This window comes from Chenopodium quinoa, unplaced genomic scaffold, assembly GCF_001683475.1.
Source record: "Chenopodium quinoa cultivar QQ74 unplaced genomic scaffold, ASM168347v1, whole genome shotgun sequence".
Lineage (NCBI taxonomy): Eukaryota > Viridiplantae > Streptophyta > Magnoliopsida > Caryophyllales > Amaranthaceae > Chenopodium > Chenopodium quinoa.
The window spans coordinates 3416954-3441385 of NW_018744026.1; the positions used below are offsets into that span (position 1 = coordinate 3416954).

At 41.5% G+C, this 24432-nt stretch overlaps 1 protein-coding gene across 1 annotated transcript in view; it reads left to right on the top strand.

The window, feature by feature from the left end:
* The first annotated feature begins 987 nt into the window (after positions 1-987).
* Positions 988-24432, top strand: part of LOC110690256 — a 50652-nt gene continuing 27207 nt past the window's right edge. Inside the window, exons 1-2 of the mRNA XM_021867082.1 lie at positions 988-1005; positions 1237-1536. Coding sequence (XP_021722774.1) covers positions 988-1005; positions 1237-1536 — 318 coding nt within the window. The remainder of the gene's footprint in view (positions 1006-1236; positions 1537-24432) is intronic.

Below are 24432 nucleotides of genomic sequence, written 5' to 3' on the forward strand. Positions count from 1 at the left end.
TGAGCCCATGGGGGATGGGACTCACATCATAGTTCCCAAGAACTGGATACCCCATCCGGACTTCTTCAAACATGAGTGCTTCTTGTCCGCCTGCGGACTGAGTACGATGTTTTCCAGGGGTAGAATACTTCTCATCCGGAATGATTGTCATTTTATTTTTATTGCAAACTTGCCTTAATTCTTTCTAACTTGACATTCTTGTTTTTGCAGAAGAAGCCCTGAGGATGGTTGACCAGGATAAGACTCCTGCTAAATATGCGGCACTACTGCGCAAGGAGGCGGCCCTTGTCAAAAAGGCAGTCGTCGAGGCTACGAAGAAAGGCGGGGTAAGACCGCCTGACTTTATGTTTGCATATTTTTATTTTTTAAAAAAACATACCGGTTGGGTATACTTAAATTTTGCTTCTTTCTCAGGAGTCCGCAAAGAGAATCCCTCAATCATTCTCCAAGCTTCTCAAGAGGCAGGGAGATGATCTGGAGAAGGCTCCGGCTGCCAAAGCCGCAAGGAAGGATCCCCCCCAGAAGCAAAGTTCTGCCCAATCTGGTCGTCCAACGAATGGGGGAAAATCCCCTGCTGTTCTGAAGAAACTGAGTGAAAGCTCAGAACAACCGAAAGCGCCGGAGGCCTCTACGGCTTCGAAGGGTGGCGAGCCACCTAAGGTTGCAGGCGGTGCGGCAACCGCTTGGGGGGAGGACAAGCCGGAGACCCATCCGGAAGTTCACGGTAAGAAACAAACTGAAGTACCTTGGCCACTTAATTTTATTAGAATTAAGACTAAGGTTGATTCTTCAAAAGGGTTAGCCAGCAGCCGGCAGCGGACGAATGCCAGCTACGCTGCTTCAATCTCACAAAGTCCTACTTTTGATGCAGATCTGCTTCCTAACCCGCCGGATCTCGCCCGCTTCGCGAAGTGGATGGTGAGGACCCTCACCCGGTCTGAGAAGGCCTCCATACCTGATCTGCAGGTCGTGGACTTTGACCGGATAATGGGCTCTCTGGCTGAGGTACATGATTCCTCTACCTTGATGTCTTTAATCTTTATTCTGACTAAGTAACTCATAAACCGGCTGTTATTGATTCAGGCCATGGTGAGAGTGGACAGTCTCCGGGGCCCCTTCAGGCGGAAACAGGAAGAGGTAAATGACGCCAAACGGAGGGCCCTAGAAAACCTCAACTTTGCTGAACATTCTGATTATATGTGTAATTTAAAGATTAAAGCAGTAGAGTTGAAACAGGAGGAGCTGTTTCGGAGTTTAACGGCTGCAAACGATGAAGCTAACAGCCGGGCTAATGACCTTGACAAGCAGCTGAAGGATGCCAAGTCTGATCTCAAGGCATTAGAGGATGCTGACAAAGAGAATGTCCAACTCCGGACTGACAATGACCGCCTGAAGCTCGAGCTCATGACCCAGCGCAACATGCAGGCGGATGAGCTGGCCAAGGAGCAAACCCGGATGACCGAGGAGAATGAGCGGGACAACTTGGCCCGGCTGAAGATCACCGGGGGCCTCCTCTACCCAGAAATAGACTTTGAGGTCTATAAGCTGAGGTATGATTATGCCACTGAGGTGTATGATGCCCAACAACTAGGTGATGCTCCTCCGCCTCGCTTCCAAGACTGGGCTGCTGAGCAGGGATATGAAGTCTCGGATGATGAGGAGCCGACGGATGATCATCAAGAGGGCCAAGCCAGCCAAACTCAGCCGGAGAAGACTCCGCCTCAGCCTTAGGCGAGCCTCCCACCTTTCTGCGGCAATATGCCAATCAATATTGTTTACCGGCTTGCATGTCGTTTTTGTTTTATCTTTTTACCAACCATGGGGTTGCCTTAACATTTCCACTTTCTTTCTTCACCGGATGTGTCCGGTTAACAATTATTCTGGCCTTTGTGCCATTTTATATGAATGAAGTATTCCAACTCAATCGGATTTTATATACGTCTTGAGTTTTTTCGATTTGAATTTTTATTCCTCTGTTTGCAATTCTATAGTATTTTGCCTAGCTTAAAAAAGCATGCGGCATTTTGCAATCCGGGTGCTCTTGCCCCTGGGCGGCTGTGTGGTTGGTTTTATGTCAGGCTGATTGATTGGCTTGAAAACACTTGATACTTGGAGAAGTATGGAGTGTTTTTAGGCTAATCAATCACAGTGGTGATCGCCCCAAACCAAGTGCACAGCCGGCCATAAAAGCGGGTGCTTCGAGATTCTTACCCAGACGGTTATATTTCGTCTGAGGTTAACGCATAGCCATTACACAATCCTTTGCCCCAATAGGGGAAGTGAGTGCAACTTTGGAATAAATAACCCAAGAATCTCTATCAATGACCGACTGATGCCTATGGGAATCCGGTATCTGGAAACTTATTCGTTCTTCATAGGTTATTTTGGTCAGACGGCTATGAGTTGACCAATTTGGTCGTTCAATTTTTGTCGTCTACATGGGTAGAACTGACAAATAGTCTATTCTCTGCTACGATTGCACCCATAGGGGTGTCGCCGGACGCCTTTGTCCATGTTGGGATAGGCAATTTTATAAAATGAGCAACCATCCGGCCATTTTGGCCTCTGGCCTTGTTTGAGACCGATTGTATAGCCACTAAACGTTTTTGCGCTTAGTTTTTAGTCAGAGTATTGAATTTACACTAAGTATTGAACTTAGTTTTTAAAGAAAACGAGTCTGTCTGGGTATTACCCAGACGGACTGGAAAATATTTGATCATACTAAGTATCAAACTTAGTTAGATGAATAAAGAATCCGTCTGAGTATTACCCAGGCGGATAGTCAGGCAGTTGAATAAACAAAGTATTAAACTTAAATAAACAAGAGATCCGAGTATTACCCAGGCGGACAAACAAATGTAACCTTCACTAAGTGTCTAACTTAGTTAGGTAAATGAGGAATCCGCCTGGATATTACCCGGATGGATAATCAAACGATAACTCAATTTTGCAAACAAAGTCTGAATCTTCATTAATTGACTCATTGTTTACAAAAAGTTTACATTCTCAGAAGTAGTACTTTTTTAGCTTGTCTACATTCCAAGTTCTAGGCAGGCGCCTGCCGTCTGGAGTTTCCAGGCGGTAGGTGCCGTCCCTTACTTCTTCATAGATCCGGTAGGGGCCTTCCCAATTTGGAGTTAGCTTTCCCAGCTCATTGGCCCTACCGGTTGCCTCCATTTTTCGTAACACTAAGTCGTCAACTTTCAAAGGACGCTTGTGTACTTTTTTGTTGTAGGCTCTCAACATTCTCAGATGGTATATCTCATGGCGCAGGACAGCATTGCCCCTACGCTCCGGGAGGGAATCCAATGCCAGCCGCATGGCCTCCCAATTTGCCTCTTCATCATAGAGCAAAACTCTGAGAGTCGGCTCATAATGCTCAATAGGCAAAACGGCTTCAGCACCGTATACCAGAGAAATGGGGTTTCGCCGGTTGCCCCCTTCGCCGTTGTCCGGATGGCCCATAGGACATGGATTAATTCTTCTGCCCATAAGCCACCGGCTCTTTCTATTTTCTTTTTAATGTCGTCTGAGATGAGTTTGTTGAAGGCTTCAACTTGGCCGTTTGCTTGGGGCCGGCCAACAGATGCAAAATAGCTTGAGATCCCCTGATCTCCCAACCAAGTTTTTAGCTGAGGCGTCTCAAACTGAGGACCATTATCAAACACCATAGACATAGGTACCCCGTACCGGGTGATAATGTTCTTCCAAATGAAGGAAATTACGTCTGAGGTCTTGATGTTTTTGACCGCCTCAGCCTCCACCCACTTGGTAAAGTAATCCACAGCCACCAAGATGTAGCGCTTTCCGCCTGGGGCAGGAGTGTAAGGACCTAGAATGTCCATTCCCCATTTTGCAAATGGGATTGGGCTGTGGATGGCCGTCAGATCAGTAGCCGGTCGGTGAATAAGTTTGCCAAATTTTTGGCACCTGTCACATTTCTTCACCAACTCTTTGGCGTCTGCCTCAAGAGTGGGCCAAAAGTACTGTCGTCTGGCTTTGACGGCTAGGGACCTGCCGCCTATATGAGAACTTCCTTCCCCTTTTCTAGGGTGACACACTTCAACAGGGGTTTAAGAAATCCCGCTTTGAAGAGTTCTCCATTTTTCAACTCGAAGCTTGCGGCTCGCTTTTTCAGGACGGCTGCTTCCTGTGGTGAATCAGGGAGCGTGCCATCTGAAAGGTAAGCCCGGATGGCATCCATCCAAGTGGAGCCTCGGTCTAAGGTTCCAATGGGCTCTTCATGTATGCTTCTTTTTTCAAGAACTTCCCAAAAAATCGACCGAGGAGTATCACAGTAGGCGGATGAAGCTAATTTGGACAAGGCATCCGCCTGGTTGTTATCTGACCTGGGCACTTGATTCAGATGGAATTCCTCAAGTGCCCCAATCTCTTCCTTGACTGCCTGAACATATTTGATCATAGCCGGATGAGTTGCCTCATATGCTCCCTCATACTGGCTAACGACCAACTGTGAATCAGAATAGGCGTCAATCTTCATTGCCCCTGCCGCCTTACACATGCGGATTCCAGCTAGCAGGGCTTCATATTCTACCTCATTATTTAAGGCTTGAAACTTAAACTGTAGTGCATATTCAAATTTTTCCCCCTCTTGGGACTCATATATAATTCCTGCACCACAGCCGTTCTTTGTTGAGCTTCCGTCTACATACACTTTCCAAACCCGGTCAAGATTTTTCGGTTGCACCGGTCGTCATTTCAACAATGAAGTCGGCAAACGCCTGACCTTTCACTTCTTTCCTAGGTTCAAAAGTGATTTCAAGACTTTGCATTTCAATAGCCCATTTCAACATTCTTCCGGATGACTCCAGGGTAGACATTGGCCGCTTGAGGGGCTGGTCGGTGTAGATTACCACCGGATGGGCCAGGAAGTATGGCTTTAATTTCTTGAAAGCCATATACAGGGCAAGGTCAAATTTTTCTACCATGGGTAACAGAGCTCAGCATTTTTTAAGACATGGCTAATGAAATAGACCGGAAGCTGAACACCGTCTCTGTCAGCAAGGAGAACGGCACTGAGGGCATGATCTGAGACAGCTAAGTACATGTATTACACCTCCCTAGGCAATGGACTAACAAGTCTTGGCAAAGAGTGGAGGTGTTCTTTCAGCCGTTGAAAGGCCGCCTCAGCCTCAGCCTCATCCCCCCATTCAAATCTGGTTTTCTTCCTGATTACCTGGAAGAAGTAAAGGCATTTGTCACCTGACCGGCTGAGGAATCTCCCCAGAGCGGCCAGGCAACCGGTTAGTCTCTATGCTTCCTTGACAGTGCGGGGTGACTTCATGTCAATCACCGCCTGTATCTTCTCAGGGTTAGCCTCTATCCCCCTTTGATCAATCAGGAATCCGAGAAACTTCCCAGACTCAACACCAAAGACGCATTTCTTAGGATTTAACATGACCTTATGCCGCCTGAGTGTGGTGAAGGTTTCTCGGAGATCAGCAAGGTGATCCGTCTGCTGTTTGGATTTGACTATTATGTCATCAATGTATGCCTCTACATTCCTCCCAATTTGATTAACGAAGACAATGTTAATCATCCGTTGGAATGTAGCCGGCGCATTTTTCAAGCCATACGGCATCACCGTGTAACAGCATAGCCCCTGATCAGTGACGAAGGCTGTCTTTTCTTGATCTTTCTTCCATAGGGGTATCTGATGGAAACCGGAGTAGGAGTCCATGAAACTCATCAAGGCGTGACCGGCTGTAGAGTCGACCAGACTGTCGATCTTTGGAAGCGGATAACTGTCCTTTGGACACGCCTTGTTGAGATCTGTGTAATCAACACACATGCGCCAGGCCCCATTCGGTTTCTTAACAAGGACCACATTGGCCACCTAGTCGGGAAAATTACAAGGCCGAATGAACCTGGGGTCTAGCAGCTTTTTGACTTCGGCAGCTGCCGCCTGTCTTCTTTCCTCGCCGTGGTTTCTTTTCTTTTGCCGGATGGGCTTCTTTTTGGGGTCCACGGCGAGTTTGTGGATAGCGAGGTCCGGGCTGACGCCTGGCATCTCTTCCACTTCAAAGGCAAAGATGTCTTTGAATTCCTTCAGCAGAAGGTGCAAGTTTGCACCCAAAGTAGCATGAGCAACCGTCCCAACCTTAACAGTACGTTCTGGACGGCTGTTATCCAGAACGAGATCAATGCTTTCGCTAGCCGGTTGGGGACGGAGCTCATCTGACCGCTCACCGGTCAGTGATTGCTATTTTTTCTCCTTCTTCACCTCCACCAGCAGAGGTGCCTTTCTTTTCTTACCGGCTGCTGGTGGGGCGGGTGCTGGATTGGCATCCTTGACATTGTCAAGGTCTATTGGTTCCTGGACAATTGGGGTTACAGTGTCCCTGACGGCTGAGAGGTAGCACTCCCGAGCCGTCTTCTAATCCCCATTCAGGGAACCAACAGTGCCATCATCCTTCTCATACTTGATGAGCATGAGAGATGGGATGATTACTGCCTTGGCTACATTGAGGGTTGGCCGACCTAAAATAATGTTGTAGGCGGTCAGTTCCTCAACGACCAAGAATCTGATGACAATATGTTGTCCCTGGCCTTTCTCCCCCAGCCGGATGGGTAAATCAATTCTTCCGGCTGGGTAGACCATCCCACCCCCAAAACCAACCAAGGGGTGGGTAACCGGATGCATGCTGCTGATATTGTATTTCAGCTTCTGCAAGCACCAGAGGCTGATGATGTCTGATGAGCTGCCGGTGTCAATAAGGATTCGTCTAACCAGCTGGTTGGCAACCTTACATTCAATGACCACCAGGTCATCATGCGGGCGGCGGACGCTGCCCCTGTCCTTCTCAGTGATTAAGACGTCTGGGAAGGAGGAGCTGGCTTCCGCCTGCTCATCATCATCTTTGTCCATCTTTCGAAGATGGCTCTTGGTGCTCCTGATGGTAGGGCCACCACATGAAAACCCGCCTGCTATAGTGTAGACCGGCTCCTTGTCGTTATCCGAACTACTAGCAGGCTGGGGGGTAGTCTTGGAGGACTGACCCTTGTTTTTCTTTTTTGCCCCGGCTAGGGACTTGGAAATATAGGACTTCAACATCTCCTTGTCAGCCAGACGGTCCAACGTCCGCTGTCGGCTGAAGCAGTCGTTGGTGTCATGGCCAACTTCCTCATGATATTGGCAAAATTTATTTTTGTTCCTGGATTGAACGGAACTTTTCATTGGATTCGGATTCTCAAGGGACAGCCGGTCCTTTATCTCCATGAGGATGGAGTTGCAGTCCTTGTTAAATTCGTACTTTGGGACGTACGGTTTAAATTATTTCTTCTTCTTCTGGGACGGCTGGTCAGAGTCACTAACCGCCCAGACCTCTTTTCTCTTCTTGCTCTCTTCTTTCTTTTTTGCCGGCTGAGCAGGCCGGTTATCTCTATGTTTGTCAGGCTTCTTAGAGTCCGACTGGCAACCAGGCGAGCAGAGGTCGGTTGCTTGAATGTAGCTTTCCGCCTCCTTCAGGGCCGCCTGTAGGGTGAAAGCCCCTTTTCTGACTAGGTCGAACTTAAAGGTCGACCCGTCTCTCAGACCTTTAAAAAAGTCTGTAAAAGCTACCTCATCAGACAGTCCCTGAATCTGAATTCTGATCAGGTTGAACCGCCTGACATATGAGCGCAGCCCTTCTCTCTCTCCCTGCTTAACAGTGCTCAAATCAAGGCTTGTTTTCTTAGCAGGGATGTTCATTGAGAAGTTGGAAGCAAACAGGAAGGCAAGCTTCCTGAAGCTATCTATGGAACCGGCTGGCAGGTTGCCAAACCATTGTTGGGCAATGCCCTTCATTGTAGCCGGGAAGCATCGACACCAAGTGGCATCATCCAACCCCTGCAGATACATGAGGTAGGTGTAAGCCATGAGGTGGTCTTCCGGATTGGTGGTACCATCATAGGTACCAGCCAACACATTCTTAACCTTGGCCGGCTGAGCCGCCTCGGTTATCTCCCGAGTGAACGCAGAAGGTTGTTCACCCAGGCGCAGCAGGCGAAGCTGCCAGACCAATGGCTGGACATTTGGATACGCCGCCTGACCCCAAAGAAGGCCGGTTGCATGAAGTGAGGAGGATACTGCCCGTAAGCCTGAGTAGGCACATACGGGACGACTCCAATCATATGAGGGCCAGAATGGACGGTATTACCGCCTGTCTGGCTCTCATGCAAGGAGGGTGCACTCCCTGCAGAGATGTTGTTGAAGCTGTTTGGAAAGTTCGACGTTGAAGCCGACTCAGACAGCGATTGGTTTCTCTTCCGGTTAATAATCGCCCGGGCATCAAGAGTTGATTTTTTACTTCTCACCGGCTGCTGAGGCCGGCGAGTGTTATTGGTGTTCCCTCCAGGAAGGAGAATTTTTTACCAATCAATGGTCCCGGCTGCCTTCTCCTTTGGATGGGGAGTGGGCTGCCGGTTTCTGACTGACTTCCCCTTCTCTGGAGGAGTTTTCTTCGCCGACTGACCTTTACTTGGGCCAGCCCTGCTTTTGGTGATCAGCTCTGTAATTTCACCCTTGAAACTCGTCATGAACCTCATGAGTTCGTCTCGGGTGACAGGGGCTGATCCAGCTGCCGTTTGGGTTGCCCCTTCCGGCTACCCAGGGGGTCTGCTCGGACCCGCCTGGGAAGCACCCCGCTCCAGAGTGTCTCTGGGCCGGATGCGTTTAGTTCTGAGAGAGCCGTCTCCGGCTGTAAAAGTTTCGACCTGAGGATCTTAATCCTCATGCTCTGTAAAAACTTCTGGGTCTTCAACCAAACGGTTAGGGGGTGGTACAGACTCTTGAACCATCTTCGAGGTACTCTCCCCACAGACGGCGCCAAATGTTTTGGGTGTTTTTGTCCCTTGGGAGAGTTACAATGCGAAGACTGATCCGCAGTGAGCTGTACCTGCAAAACAAACGGAGACACCAGTTGGGTGGTGCTCTGCCTCCGACGCACAAGTCAGTAACTTGAAATGGAATAGAGAGAACGAAAATTTAGGTGGGTATCTGCTCGGATTCCAAGCTCAGGTCTTTCTCTGATGTAAGAGAATAAGGGTGTAATTAATGATTCAATGTGTCCCCCAAAGTGGGGAAATATCTCCCTATTTATAGGGTCGTTGGAAAATGCGCCCCTGTCTAGGTCACTTGACCTAGATTTTAGTGGGTTGCGCCGTTTTACGGCGTGCTTAGGAATCTGGGCCTTTGAAGGCCGCCATTTTGGAAACATATCTGAGGGAGCCAAGTGTTAAGAGGTTGTTGAGCCACATGGGCCATCCTAATCTCGACACGTGGCAACCTCTCATTGGTACACGTGTCTAGGGTAAAAATACCCTAAACACCCTTCACCCTCATTTCTCACGCACACAAACCCCTTCACCCTCATCCGTTGGCACCATACCCTACTAACATTTATCAAATATTCACTCAAATTCCACCAAATTTCCATTACAATTAATCAAATCCTCTTTTAATTCTTCCATTTTATACAAATTCGTACTACATTTCACCCATAACAACCGTCGTTCTCTCTCCTCCATTGTTGAAGCTAATTTGGGTATTTTCGTGCGGTTGAAAATTTGTGGCTTAATATTGCTCTAACTTTCTTCTTGTATGGTATAATCATCTACTCTTACTCTTAATTGCTTTATTATACCATATAATTGCATGTTTTAGTTAGTTCATGGGTATGAATAGTAGTAGTATGTATTTTGGTGATTTTAATGTTTGAAATTGGATTTTTGTTGGTTATTTGTGATGTATGATGGTCGATTATTGCTTACATTGTGTTGTTTATTGTTTGTGTAGCTTGATTGATCGTTTTTGTTGAGAATTGTTGTGGTCGGATTTTTGGTAGTGGTGCTACGTTAATAATGTTGAGCCTTGGTTCTTGATTTCTTTGTGCTTGGTATATGGTTTGAATGCATTTGGTAGCTTAAATTGGTGGTAATTGTGTGCATTTGGGATTGCTCAACTGTGGTAGTGAATTGTTGCTTATCGGTTTTAGTGGAGTTTATTTTAGGAATTCAAGATTGTTGGTTGTTTCTTGTGCTGATTGTGTGTATTGAGTTGCTACCTTTGAAAATTCATCATGTCTAAACACATCAAAAGCCTCTTTAAGAAACAAAAAACCAATGAAGATCCCGCTCCTTCTCCCTCTACCTCACAACAACGTCAACCTACCCCTATCCCCAAACTAAGAATTACCAGCACAATCCAAAAAGTTAGATACTCCAAGCTCAAAGCAAACCGTTCCCTCAAGCCTTCCCGCCACTACTTTCAAGCGCACATGATTAAATTGGGAATTGATGAGTATTTGAGGGAATTTCTCAACAACCTTCGTATGGGATCTTTTGTGAGCCGGAGCTTCCGTACATATGTTCAACCAACTTTGGAGTTCTTGGCCACGGTTGATCTTGTGGTGGTCGAGGGTGGTATCTACCGTGACCGATTTCAACTCTTCAACATTGAATTTGATCAATCTTTGGAAGAGTTTAATGCGGCCCTAAACTTCGATCCAAATTCAGATATTTTGGATCCCAAGCTCTTCTTCGACAATGAATATGATCAGAATTTGTGGTGGGATCGGACGATATTTCTGGTTGTGGTGACTTTGTGACCCGGTATGCCAAGATTAGTAAGGTATACCAGCCATGTCTCCGGGTTCTCCATAGGCTATTGGGATATTTAGTGTTCCCAAAGCAGGAATTGGGATAAATGAGCCAATTTGAACTTCAGATTTAATGGGTGCCTACTCGTGCGGAGTACTGGGGTCGCCTAAACTCGGGGTACACTTTTGCCAGTTATTGCCAAGGGTTGCAAGATAGGGATTTCGGCGAGATCCCTTGTGAGAGCATGGTCACTAGGCTAGTTACCAACCTTGCGCTAGGGCATTATTTTCCATCTTGCACTCCGGTGGGGGATATTAAGTCTCTCTACCTCGACGTCAAGCAATTGTAAAAAATCCATTTCTTAGCAAAGAATGATGACGACGAGGTGTTTAATTGGCTAAGGGACAATGAGCATTGGTGCTATCTCCCTAACCCTTCCTTGACTTCTCTGCACCGAGAGAATGTAGCAAACATTTGGCATGTCCCCATGAGTCACCGCACGCCCTACTATGATGATGATGAGGAGATGGGTGAAGAAAAAGAAGAAGAAGAAGAAGAAGAAGAAGAAGAAGAGTCGCAACAACAACAACAACAACAACAACAACAACAACAACAACAACAACAACAACAACAACAAGAGCAACATCATCAATATGCTAGCTCCAACTTGGATGCCCTTAGTGCTCAAATGAAGGGCATGCAAATCCGGTTGGAGGGCAATGTATGATCAAGATTTTGAGACCCTCTATACTCATATGAGAGGGATTTCGGAGATGCAACATTTGTATGATGCGGGTGTTAACCGGGGAGAAATCACTCCCTCGGTTAATTACCCTTACTTTACACCCCAATATGGTCCTATACAATCTTTTGGGGGTGATGGGGTACCCACGTACCCAAATTGGCAAGGACCCCCGGGGTCCAACACCGAGACTCGCTCATTCCCCGATGAGCATGGTAACTATGATTAATGTGTTCCTGGTGGGAGCGACTATAAGGGTGATCCTCACTACTCCTATGTACTCCCCGATCACCCACTACCGCTCGCCTTACCCGAGCAATTCACTCCCCTAGCCCCTTGGCAACATTATAACTTTAGGGGACATTATGGTTGGCCACCTGGTTACACCGGGGGATGGGATCCTCATGGTCCCCCATCCGAGTTTTCCTATGATGGGGATAACAATGATGGCTCTGGGCCGAGTGGTAGTGGTAGCTAGTTCCCTATTTTTGTGCCATATGCCTCCATCCCTTGTCTTATGTGTGCTTACTTTGTATTGTTGGGATGTTGAGATATATCTTTGTTTAACTTCGGGGAACTTTTCTTTTTCTTAGGGGTTTTGTCTCAGTTTGTTGTTGAAACTCACCTTGCTTCTCTTGTCTCTTTGCATGATGATCTCTTTCTTGATTCTACTTTGATGATGTTTGCACATTCTTGATATTGTTGTTGTTGTGATGATGATGTGTGATTTTCTCCTTAGAATCCAAACCCCTAATATCCAAATCCCATGAATCCAAACACCTTGAATCCAAATTTTGTAGTTTAGTATTTTGATGATTAGTTAGATGTTTAATTGGTTCTTTAGTTCTTATTTTCTTATTTTTGCTTTCTTGATAGTTTAGTTTTGCTTATTTTTTCTTTTTAGTTTCTTTCCTTTTCTATTATTTTCTTTTCTTTTGTTTTGAAGTTACTAACCGTTTTCTTTGTCCATAGTTATTTTTTCCATTTTTGTTCTCATATGGCTTTGATGATGATGCTGTGTTTCTTGGAGCTTCATAAGTTTGTCGATTCTTCACCTTACTATTTTAGCATTGCTCGGAAGCCGCTGAGATCTTTCTTATTTCTCTTTATTCTCTTTTATTTTCTTGGATGCATAGTTTAGGATTAGTTTTAGGAAAAGTTTAATGGTTCGAGGATGGATGCTTTTAACACCTAGAGTGTTTGGGATCATTGGGAAGGTTGTCATTTGATCACTTGTTTGTCGATTGGGAATTACATGCTTTACTTGCATATTTGTTCCATACTTTATTTTTCTTCTTTTCTTTTATCTATGTTTTTCTTTTCTCTTTTCTTTTCTTTTATTTTTCTTTCTTTTTGTTTTTGGATTTTGGTATGTTTTGAGACTTTATTTGTCACCTTTTTGTTTTTATTTTTGAATTGGACTATATACAGCCGATTTTTGCTTTTGAATGAATATCTTCCTAAATGGTATGGGTATGCACGGGTTGAGTATATGCTTGGCTGACTCTAGGATAGGTGTATGCTAAGGTAGCATGTTCTAGAACTAGGAGGATCATGAAACCGGATTCTACTTGTTTGTGGCATGTAGGTAGTTGCTTCATATGGTCGATTTGTCACCTATAATGAGTTTTTGCTACATCCATGTGAGGTTCTTCATTTTTCAAGCCTTCTACATATCTTGCATGAGTGGCATGGATCCTTGACTATTGCGGACCTAATCTTGAATCTTGACTCATAATTCTCAAACACGAGACCGAACCATCTAGGGAGGACAAATGCATCTTTTCGGGGTGGTAATTTTTATTTTTCTAGGTTCAATTTTCTTCTTTATTTTAGTTCTTTGGGTTTACATTTTCCCTCTTGCTACCATTTGAGCCTTTTCCCTTCTTTTCAAGCCACATCTTTAGAATTTTGTGCCTTTTGTTTCTTTTTGTTCCATTTTTTGTTTTTATGAAGCAAATGGTCATGTTTGTGGAATTTGTGGTTTATAAGTATGGACATTGGTTCCTTTTGTAAGCAAGCTTGTGTTTTGTGAATGTTTTGTGAATAATAGTAAATGATTGATAGAAAAAGTCATCCTAAGTGTAAAAAAGGCAAGGACTTAATAAATGCAAATTTGTAAAAGTCGTCCTAAGTTAAAGAGGCATGGATATTTGCTTTGAACTTTTGAAAATAAATAGAAAAATAAAAAAAAGAGGTGAAAATGAAGAAATTTAAAAATATTTTGATGTGATACTTTTCCCCTTTTCAAGCATTGAGGACAATGCGTCCTTTAAGCTTGGGGGAGAAGCGTTTACGCTTTTTGTAAATATGATTGTGATTATGGCTTTAAATAAGCTTGGGGGAGTTAGTTTGTTTTTGTTTGGTGACTACTTGATTTTGATTCCAAGAAAGGGCCCATTCTTTGCTTCACTATTAGGGATACCACCAAAGTTTAAAAATTCTATCCTACCCTAAACCCTTTTTTCCCTTACGTTACAACCAATGGGAAAGACCTTTCGACCTAGAGGTTGAGTCAAATTTCGAGGGAGGGCATTATGAGTTAAAGCCTAAAGAGAGGGGATGCATAGTCAAGACATCGTGTAGCCCAAAAGTGTTTCTTTTCCGGCTACTTTGAGGAGCTATTGAGATGCTCATTAGAGGGAGATTTGAGACTATAGGGAGAACGCGGTAAGATCGAACGGGATGAAGGTGAATTGTGATAACTAGTTCTCTATGATTAGCATACTCTGTGTTTCAATCAACCTCGGATATCTTGAAACGTGAATACCCCTATTGCTTAAGAAAGATGTTTATTCATTTGAAATGTGGTCATTTTGTAAAGTCCAATTAGTAAATGTTTCAATTTTGTTTTTCTTTCTTTTACTTTTCTTTTTGTGGTTTTCCTCATGTATGTTGGTGGAGAGTTATAGGTTAATCTCTTAGGAAACCTTTACGAGACCTCACTCGTCCTTATAAGCGACTTTGGGGTTTAAAGGGCTTGTTGTAGCTAAAAACAACTGTGATTCCTACGAAAGTGAGTCTTAGTGTATATTCCCGTCTTATGCCTTTCTTTTTCTTTTTGAATAAGTTTTTCATCCTTATTCTTTCTTGCTTTGTTTTCCTCATGTATCTCTGATGAGGAAAATTTTGTTGATCCCTCATCTTTGATCAAACCAGTCGTAGAAACTCATGCCCTAAGAGAAGAAGAAGAAGATTCTTCAATGCCATGAGTGAACCTGATCGAGGGTTAGACAGGTCGTTAAACTACTACCCTAATCAAATTAATCATTTATATTCCTAAACTACCCTAATACAAGTATAGGGGTACGTAAAGGGTTGAACCACTAAGGAAGCTCACTCGTCCAACATCAATATCACTAATGCAAGAGTAAAAAGGAGAATGTTTTGTCGGTTTTTGGATAAAAATCACTAAAACTACAAAAAAGCAAAGATAAAGATGATTAAAATCTAGAGAGAACGACACTAGGGGAACGAGGGTGTCAAACCTGATTAGAAAAAGGGGAACGATAATGGTTATTATAATGAACATGACAAAGAACACAAGATTCTACCTAAACAATTCATTCTCATGTAATAGTCTAGGCAAATCAATGAAAAAGGTTTATACTAATTAGGATCATTCTCATGCATCCTATTAGTTGCAATCAAATCAAGAGAATAAAGAAGCACAATCCATAAAAATCTACTTTAACAACTCATTCTCATGCAATCATTAAAGTAGAGGTGATCTTAATCTAGCTAATTCAAATCACTTTCATGCATTTAAACTAGAAAACATCAAAGAAAGTGCCACAATAATCTCAAGCTATCAAAAATCATGTCTTTCATCAATTTATGGCATGAGTTCAATCCAACCACCATCATTCATCCAATATCAACACATATTTTTCACCCCCTTCCCCTAGCTAAGAAATTAGCCTAGAGAAGGAGGATTAAACATAATATCAAAACTAGAAATAAACTCAACAAACATAAAACAAAACATGATTAAGAACAATGAAAACAATAATAACTAGATGAACTAATAAGATTAATGAAAATAAGCAACAAAAAGGCAAATAAATAAAGCTAAAAGAAAGGATTAGAGATTACTAAAGAGAGGATTAATGAAAGCTTGAAGTGTTGCTTGAATGAAGATTAAACTAGACAAAAGATTTATTTTTTTTATTTTTTTTTTGAGGCATTGACCAAAGTTGAATACAATAAAGAAACTTGAGCAATAATCTACTTTCTCTCTCTATAATTATCTAATCTAACCCTAAGAGAGAGAAACTCCTTCAAAGTAATCAAGAAAAATAATAAAAGAAGGAAAATAAAATAAATAAACTAAGAAGAGGAAAATAAAAATAAGAAAGGAAAATAAAATAAGAAAAAGAAATAAAATAAAAGGAAAAGGAAATAAATAAATAAAATAAAGAATCCCCTAAAATGAAGTCAGACCCTCTAATTCCCCTTCTTCTCCTTTCGTGGCTGCTCTGAGCTTCATCACACCACCATAATCACCCGCAAATCTTCCATCATCAAATCAGCACCATTAGAAATTTTCAGCAAATAATCTTGACCACTCGATCTTATTAATTATCACTTGAGAAGCTCGTGATATGGGTTTTTTCACACCCAGATGACCGCTCCCGCGGAGAGACTGTGGCACACCCGCGGCTCCTTCCTACCCCAAATTGAAAGATTTGGTGCATCAAGCCCCGCGTCCGCTCCTTTCACACCCGCGCTCGCTGGGAAATACAATTGAATTGGGGCTTGATTGAGTTCGATTGGGGTTGCTTGGTTTGGGAGTTGATGAAGAGTGGTGGCCGGAATTCGCTGCTGTGCGTGGTTGCGGTTGATGTGGGTGGCAAGGATTGGTGGTAATTGGTGGTTTGAGTAGAGATGGTTGGGAATTGGAGTTGTGATTCTGGATTGCAGCTCATGGTGGTTATTAGATGTAGCTACGGTGGTGAAGGGCTGCAGGGCAAATCGATTGGCAGGAGCTAGTGGGAGTTGGTCGTTTGTGCGGCTGTTATGGGTTGAATTGGTGGTCGTAAATGGTGGTTGGAGGTTGGAGCAGGGGAAGTAGCGAGTTGTTGTTAGTGCCGATTATGGTGGAGGATAGATGTGAAAGTGGTGTAGAATAAGCTGCTAGCAAGAGGGCAGCAGCTTGGCATTTGGCAAGGGAGTGAGGGAGTTTGACTTTGCTCGTTAGAACATTTGACCTTGGACTTTCGAACAACACTTTGGTTATAACCAAGCCTCGACCCAAACATTCCTACAAACAAAACAAAACACGAGGGTAATCGAAAATAAAATAAAATAAAATGCTAAACTAAAATAAGTAAGAAAAAGAGAGAAGCTAGAAATTATTAACTAAAAAAACGAAAATAAATTAAAAACTATTAAAAACTACAAAAATACTCAAAATAAAGATAAAAGACGAAAATAATAGAAATAAAGGAGAGCTAAATTATTGGAAAATAAGCCGAAAAATGACTCAATAAACACCCTGGAAGTGACGTAAAAGTCCATTATCAGAACCGTCCCCAATGCAATAATCGCCCACTAAAAAATATATATTGCTCCTCGTATATTCAGTAGAGAAATTCGTAGGCATATGTAGAAGAGTTCTTGAACGTATTGAACAAGAAAAAAATAAACATGTCAACAAAGAGGTAACACCAACTACAAAGACATCATTTTCTCTTCAAGTAGTTGAAACACCTAAAAGGAACCGTAAGTCCTACACTCCAATTGGGACCACCTATGCGAATATGTTCAAAATGCTCTCCGAGAGAGGCAGGATTAAACCTCTCAAACCGACACCATTTGAATCACTAAAGAGAACGGATAGGTTCTACTATCCATATCATCAGTCAGGGGGACATACAATAAAACACTGTTTTAAATTTAAGGATTTAAATCAGAAATTGATTGATGACAAAAAGATTATCCAAATTCCACAAGAAAAAGATACTACCATTAATGGAGTTTGTTTGAGAGAGTGATGAATGGAGTGATGACTTTAATCCTTCCAAACTCATCACTTAAGAAGAGGGTCTATCTCAAGGATGGCGAAAGATTGTGAAGGTGACTACTCCAAGTGGAAGAAAGATCTCCATTACAACCGGACAAGGACCAATGTTCGAGAAATCGTCAGAGTCCGAGTTAGAGTCTTCCCCTATCGAGTCTTCCAAGTCTTTAGTCGTAGAACCCTCTCCTAATTCTTCTTCTCTAGCGTCCTCCCCTAGAATAGTTAATAATCGAGTCCCAACAGACATCACTTTATTTGATGTAATGGTTTCTGAATTCAATAACATGTATTCTTTTGCTTACTCCTCGTGTCATTCCTTAACTCAAGATGGTGAGCATTGCTTAACTAACAATGAAAGTGACAAAGAAATAATTAAAGCAATGGAAACACTTGAAAATAAAACACCGGTAATTGAGGATACTGAAACAGTTAATATCTCAAAAGATCCAACCATTTAAAAGAAAGTTAAAATCGGACTAATACTTAATAAAGATGAAAGAATCGATTTTATTAATCTATTAAAATAATTCATTGAAGTATTCACTTGGTCATATGAAGATATGCCAGGGCATTAATAGCGAAATAGCTCAACACACAATTCTATTAATTCCAAGAATGAAACCTGTAAAACAAAAGTTACGTCGAATGAAACCTGACGTAGCTCTTAAAATAAAAGAAGAAGTATAAAAAAAGATAAGAGCAGGTTTTATCAGGGTATCCAAATACCCCGAATGGGTTGCAAATGTAGTCCCAGTTCCAAAGAAGGATGGAAGAGTACGAATGTGTGTCGACTATCGCGATCTAAATAAGGAAAGTCCACAGGACGACTTCCTTTACCCACACATCGATATTCTAATAGATAATACAGCAAACCACACACTTCTCTCATTTATGGATGGATACTTAGGGTACAATCAGATCCTCAAGGCAGAAGAAGACATGGAGAAGACAACGTTCATAACACCTTGGGGCACAAACAATTACACGGTGATGCCATTCAAGTTGAAAAACGCGGGTGCCACTTAAGAAAGAGCACCGACTACTTTACTCCATGACATGATGCACAAGGAAGTCGAAGTCTAGTAGATGACATGACTGTGAAATCAAAGGATCGAGAAGGGAATTTGGTAGCTCTAAGAAATTTTTTTGAAAGGTTACGAAAATACAACATGAGGTTGAACCCATCCAAGTGTGCTTTTAGAGTCACCTCAGGAAAACTCTTGGGATACGTCATTAGCTCTAGAGGAATAGAGATAGACCAACCAAGATCAAATCAATCATGTCAATGCAACCCCCAAAACCAAAAAGCAAATTTGGGGATTCATTGGTCGATTGCAATACATAAGTAGGTTCATATCTAAATTGACAACGATATGTGAATCAATGTTCAAGAAGCATAAAAAGAATGTGCCAGTAATATGGGATGATGTGTGTCAAAAATCCTTTGAGAAGATCAAAGCCTATCTCACTAATCCTCCTGTATTAGCACTAGCAATCCCAGAATTCCCTTTTAGGTTGTACTTAACGGTCACCAAAGAGACAATGGGGGCTATGCTCGCACAATAAGTAGAAGGAAAAGAGAATTCTATCTACTACCTAAGTAAAAAGATGCTCGAGTATGAAATATGCTATACACTACTTGAGAAATTGTGCCTTGCATTGGTGTGGGCCACAATCATGTTAAGATATTACATTCTCTTTCATACAGTCTTTATAGTAACTCGAATGGACCTACTCAAGTATCTTTTTGAGAAATCTACACTAAATGGGCGAACATCAAGATGGATAGTCAACTTAGCCTAATTTGATGTAATATTCATGCCCCAAAAGGCTATTAAAGGATCCATGGTTTTAGCTTTCTTGGCGGATTTTCTGATAGAAGATTCTACGCTTGTAAGTGAATGGTTTTTCCAGACGAAGACTTGATGGTCACAAAAGATGATACTTGGACTCTCTACTTCGATAGAGCCTCAAATAAAAAGGGATGTGGTGTAGGAGTACTATTGGTACCACCTAAAGAAGAACATATTCCAATCTCCATAAAGCTAGATTTCGACGTTATCTACAACGCTGCAGAATACGAAGCATGCGTGGTTGGCCTCGAAACAGCATTGGCGTTGGGAGTAAAGAAACTTCAAATTTTGGGGATTCTTCGTTGATCATCAATCAAATTTCCAAGAGATGGAAAGTAAGGAGTGAAAGCTTGGCCCCTTACAAGACCTACTTAGAAACTCTCATAAACCAATTGGAAAAGGTAGAAAACACATATCTACCTATAGAGGAAAATCAATTTGCTGATGCCTTGGCACAACTAGCCTCAATGGTTAGGATTCCTACTAAAAATTGGGCAAATGCCCTTAACGATAGAAAAGAGGCATAAACTGGCTTATATCCAAGCAATAGAGGATGATGAGTTAACCCAGGAAGAAGAAGAAGAAGAAGAAGAAGAAGAACCTTGGTATATAGACATCCTCAATTATGTGACAAAGGAAGAATATCCACCCCATGCTCACAAAAGAGAAAAACGAGCCCTAAGACTTTTGGCTTCCCAATATGTACTCATTAATGACGAATTACACAAAAGGGTACCTAAAGATCGAGCTCTTCTATATGTAGGCAAAAAGGAATCCCAAAGGGTTATGAGAATAGTCCATGAAGGGGTATATTGAACACATGTAAATGGTAAAATGCTAGCCCAAAAGATAATGCGCGAAGGGCATTATTGGACTACCATTAATAGGGACTGTTATCAATATGTCAAAAGATGCCCTAAATGCCAAATATATGTTATATTGCAACATGTTCCTCCGTCTCTCCTCTACACTTATACATCACCATGGCCATACTCAACAAGGGGAATAGATTTTACCGAAAGAATTACTCCTCCAGGAACAGGATGCCATGAATACATAGTAGTAGAATTGACTATTTCACTAAATGAGCTAAATAAAAAACATATGCTAAACTCACTGCAAAACATGTAGCACTCTTTATCGAAAGAAACATTATATGTCGATATGGAGTCCCACATGAGATGATAGGTAACAATGAAACTTACTTTTCAGGCAGAATGTGAAGAATTGCTACAAAAGTATGGCATTCAACACCATCATTTTTCTCCATATAGACCTCAGGCAAATGGTGCAATTGAGGCAGCTAATAAAAACTTAAATACAATCATCGAGAAGATGACAGAAAATTACAAAGATTGGCATGACAAACTCCACTTTGCTCTGTGGGGTCCGCACGTCAATTCGGTCATCAATAGGGAATACGCCATTTTCCTTATTCTATGGAATGGATGTCGTACAACCTGTAGAGCTAGAAATACCTTCCCTACGCATCGCATTAGAAAGTAAACTCGATGAAGTAGAATGGACTAGAGCGAGGTATAGAAAGCTAATTCTACTTGATTAAAAACGACTAGAGACTCTACATCATACTCAATGTTATCAAACTCGTATGGCTAGACACTTCAATAAGAAAGTCAAGACAAGGAATATAAAAGTAGGAGAATTGGTGTTAAAAGCATTGAGGAAAAATGTTTAGACCCAAGAGGCAAGTTTAGACCCAATTGGTCTGGGCCATATATCGTCAAAACTATCCTACAGGAGGAGCTGCAAAACTAACTGATAAGGATGGTAACGAGTTCTCAAACATGACAAATCTTGACCAACTTAGGAAGTACTACCCATAATTACTTGAGTAGAACACTCAAGAGAGCTACATTTAGCTTGATTCCTTAGCAAAGGATACGTAGGAAACCCTTATAGGGTGCGGCCACTTTAATTTTAACAAACCTCGCATTCCAGCAAATCAACTTAGAGCAATTAGCACGAAAATTTGCAAACGCATCCCAGAAAAGTTGTCGCCTACCGAAAGATGTCAGCGTCGACCGATGGCATCAATGGCTGGCGACGGAGACAACGCCAAGCGACGAACAGCATAGTCCGGTGGCGAGTACAGCTGGCAACAAACCTAAATTATGTCGCCATTTTTCTCGCATTAAACTGGACTAATTTCAGTGTATTTCCGAAATTTTCTAGTTCCGTACTTTAATATTTTCAAAAAAATAATTAAATGTTTTCATTGAATTAATGGAAATTGTAATGTAAATGTTGATTTAATTTAGGAAAAATGGAAAACAATAATCCCACCTTTACCATTTTTGCTCAAAACAATCCCACCTTTGACTAATCTAGAAACAATCCCACCTTTAATACTCATCTGCTTAAAATAGTCCTTTTTACCCTTAACCTGTTCAACAAGTTATTTTATTTTATTTTTTTTTTAATTTTTGAAATTTCTCTTCCCACTTCTTTCTTAACCACCATTATCACCATTAACCACCACCCTGACCCCCACCACCCCTTTTCATTTGACCTCAACACCACACCATTACCCCCTCACCTGATCCCAGCCAGGCCGGGAAGCCCACCCTGAAAACGCTCCCCCGATTCCTGAAAACACCAAACCCCACCCCCTCTCACCTGACCCAACAAAATGAAAATGAGACGCCATTGTTGAGAGCTTCAAAGGAGGGGGGGGAGAGAGAGAGCAGTTTGAGAGATCTGAAAGGCGAATTGATTAATTTTCGATTCTTAATCTTAGTTTTGTTTGAATTTGATACTAGTATTTAATATTACAAATTGAAAATTGTTGGTGTTAATGAGATATGTTCTAAGTTTCTAATTATTAATTATATATGCCTAATTGTTGCTAATCTGAAGTTTTAGTTAAGTAGAAAGGAAAATCTTGGTTTATGGAATCTACTCAATTTATAGTAGAATTTCGGTGATGAAATCACATTTCAAATTTTTTTTTTTTTTTGGAAATTATAGAAAAGCTGAAGGAGTGGACAACAGAATAAATTTGTTGAAAAAAAACAAAGGACAATAGATTAATACTAGTATATTTTTGGATTTCAATTTCTGCTCTAAACATATTGTATCGAACAAGATTGGGTATGAGCATTATCGTACTCAGTCACCCTTCGTTTGCCTTACCTACTGATGGGGGAAATGGTTGGAGTTTGAATTTTGGTGATTGGTTAGTCTGGGAGTGACAGGGAAGGCAAGTTAATTCCGGCAGGGAAGGGGAGTTGATTCCGGCAGGGAAGGTTTCTGGTGGGTGTTTCGACAAGTGTAAAGGGGTTGGTTTTTTATTTATTTTATTTTATTTATAAACAGTTATATTTTTGTTTTTATTTTTTATTTTAACATAAGACCAATAAAAAGTTAACACGTGGCAAGTAACCTCCCAAACAAGTTACCAATTTCACAAACCGGTAAAGGGATCGTTTTGAGCTGATGAGAATCAAAGGCGAAATTATTTGCAGATTTGGAACGGTGGGATTGTTTTGAGCAAAAATGGTAAAGGTGGGATTATTAGTTTCCATTTTTCCTTTATAGATGAAAATTGCATTAATAAAATAAAGCCAAGTTACATTATTGATGGAATTTAAATAAAAGCTAAAATAAATTGACTCAAAAAAAAAAAAATTTGTCTAATAAGTTAAAAGTAAAGCAATGCTCTAATCTTTCTTCTCTTTTTTTGCTTTCTTCCAATTCTTGTCAGCATCTTCTTCCTCATCCATTACTCTTGCTAACAGACATCCTTTAGAGGATATGCATTCAATTTTGGTGTTTAGTTTCTCCCTTAGACATTACACCATGTTTCTTCTCTACCCATATTTTCTTTTCTGTAAAGTCAACTTTCCTTTTCTCTTTTCCTTTAGTAGTGTCTTTCTTTCTAGACATCATAGGAGTTTTAAATTAAACTTTTTCACCTAAGCGTTCCTTAACAAGAGCTATCTTGTCTCCAAGACGATTCTTCACATTGGTTTATTTTGATTTTCCTTCTTGTCCCTTTTAGGCCTATCAAGTAGCCAATGCATCACATTCTTGGACAAAGAAGGAGGAACATTTTGGGTAACAAATTCCCATAAAGACCTAGCACTCCAATAAGCATCAAATCTCTCTACTTCATGTGACACAGGAAATTCATAAGGACGACGAAGATTTCTAGAAGGAATGGTTTGAGTAAGGTCGTATTGCCTCTTTAACCTGCAGGGGTAATAAAAAGTCAACTTGGACAAACTTGGAAGACGGCAGAAGGGTTGCTTGATGACACCAACCATCTTCTCAATTTTCCACCATAGTATGATCCATTTGATAGCAAAATCACAAGAAACAAATATTTTGCTCCACTTCTGGCGACCCATCTTATTGAAAAGCATTTCTTTCGCCTAACAAAGCAGTTTGGTGTATATTTTTCATTGTTTTCAGGAAGAATAATTAATTATAGCCTCTCCATTAGCCACATCTGCAAACATTCAATGCGAATAATTAGTATTACTATACAAAAATATATGTTTTGATTTTGTAATTAAAAATATTATTTTTCTACCTGTAACAAAATTCGAGAGCCTCGAAAAGATGCTTTTGGATTTTTCTTTAATTCATCAAAACTAAGCATAGTTTCTCCAATAATTAATGGCATTGGATTCCTCCTTGATTCATTTTGTTCAATGACTAACACTAAAATTTCTTGACCCTCACGATTATTTCCACTAGTGAGGAGATATTAGCTAAACATGCAAAAGAGAAAAGCTCTTCTCCTTTAAACATGAAAAGACTCAGAATATGGTCTATCAAAGTAGTGGCGTGCAAATTCTTTCAAATTAACTACAGTTCCATCTGCAATATTTGTTAGATCCCTGTCATTAAGGTTAAAGAAACGCTCAAAATCTTTGTAATAATATTCGTTCATATTAGGAATTACCGCAAGATCCACGGAAGGAAAGCCTAGACTAGCATCAAATTCTTCCGGTAAAGGACTAATTTTATCATCGCCTAGTCTAAATCAATGTGTGTCTGGATCCCAATATTCTAAGGCGGTATGAATAAAATATATATCTATGTCAACCCCCTTTATACCATAAATACCTCCCAGATGAAAGAAATCAAGCTCTTTTCTCTCCCTAGCAGTCAAAGAACGACACCACTCACGAGTAAAATCACTAAAACTCTTAGACATGATTTCTTAAAGAGAATTAAAGCTATAACTA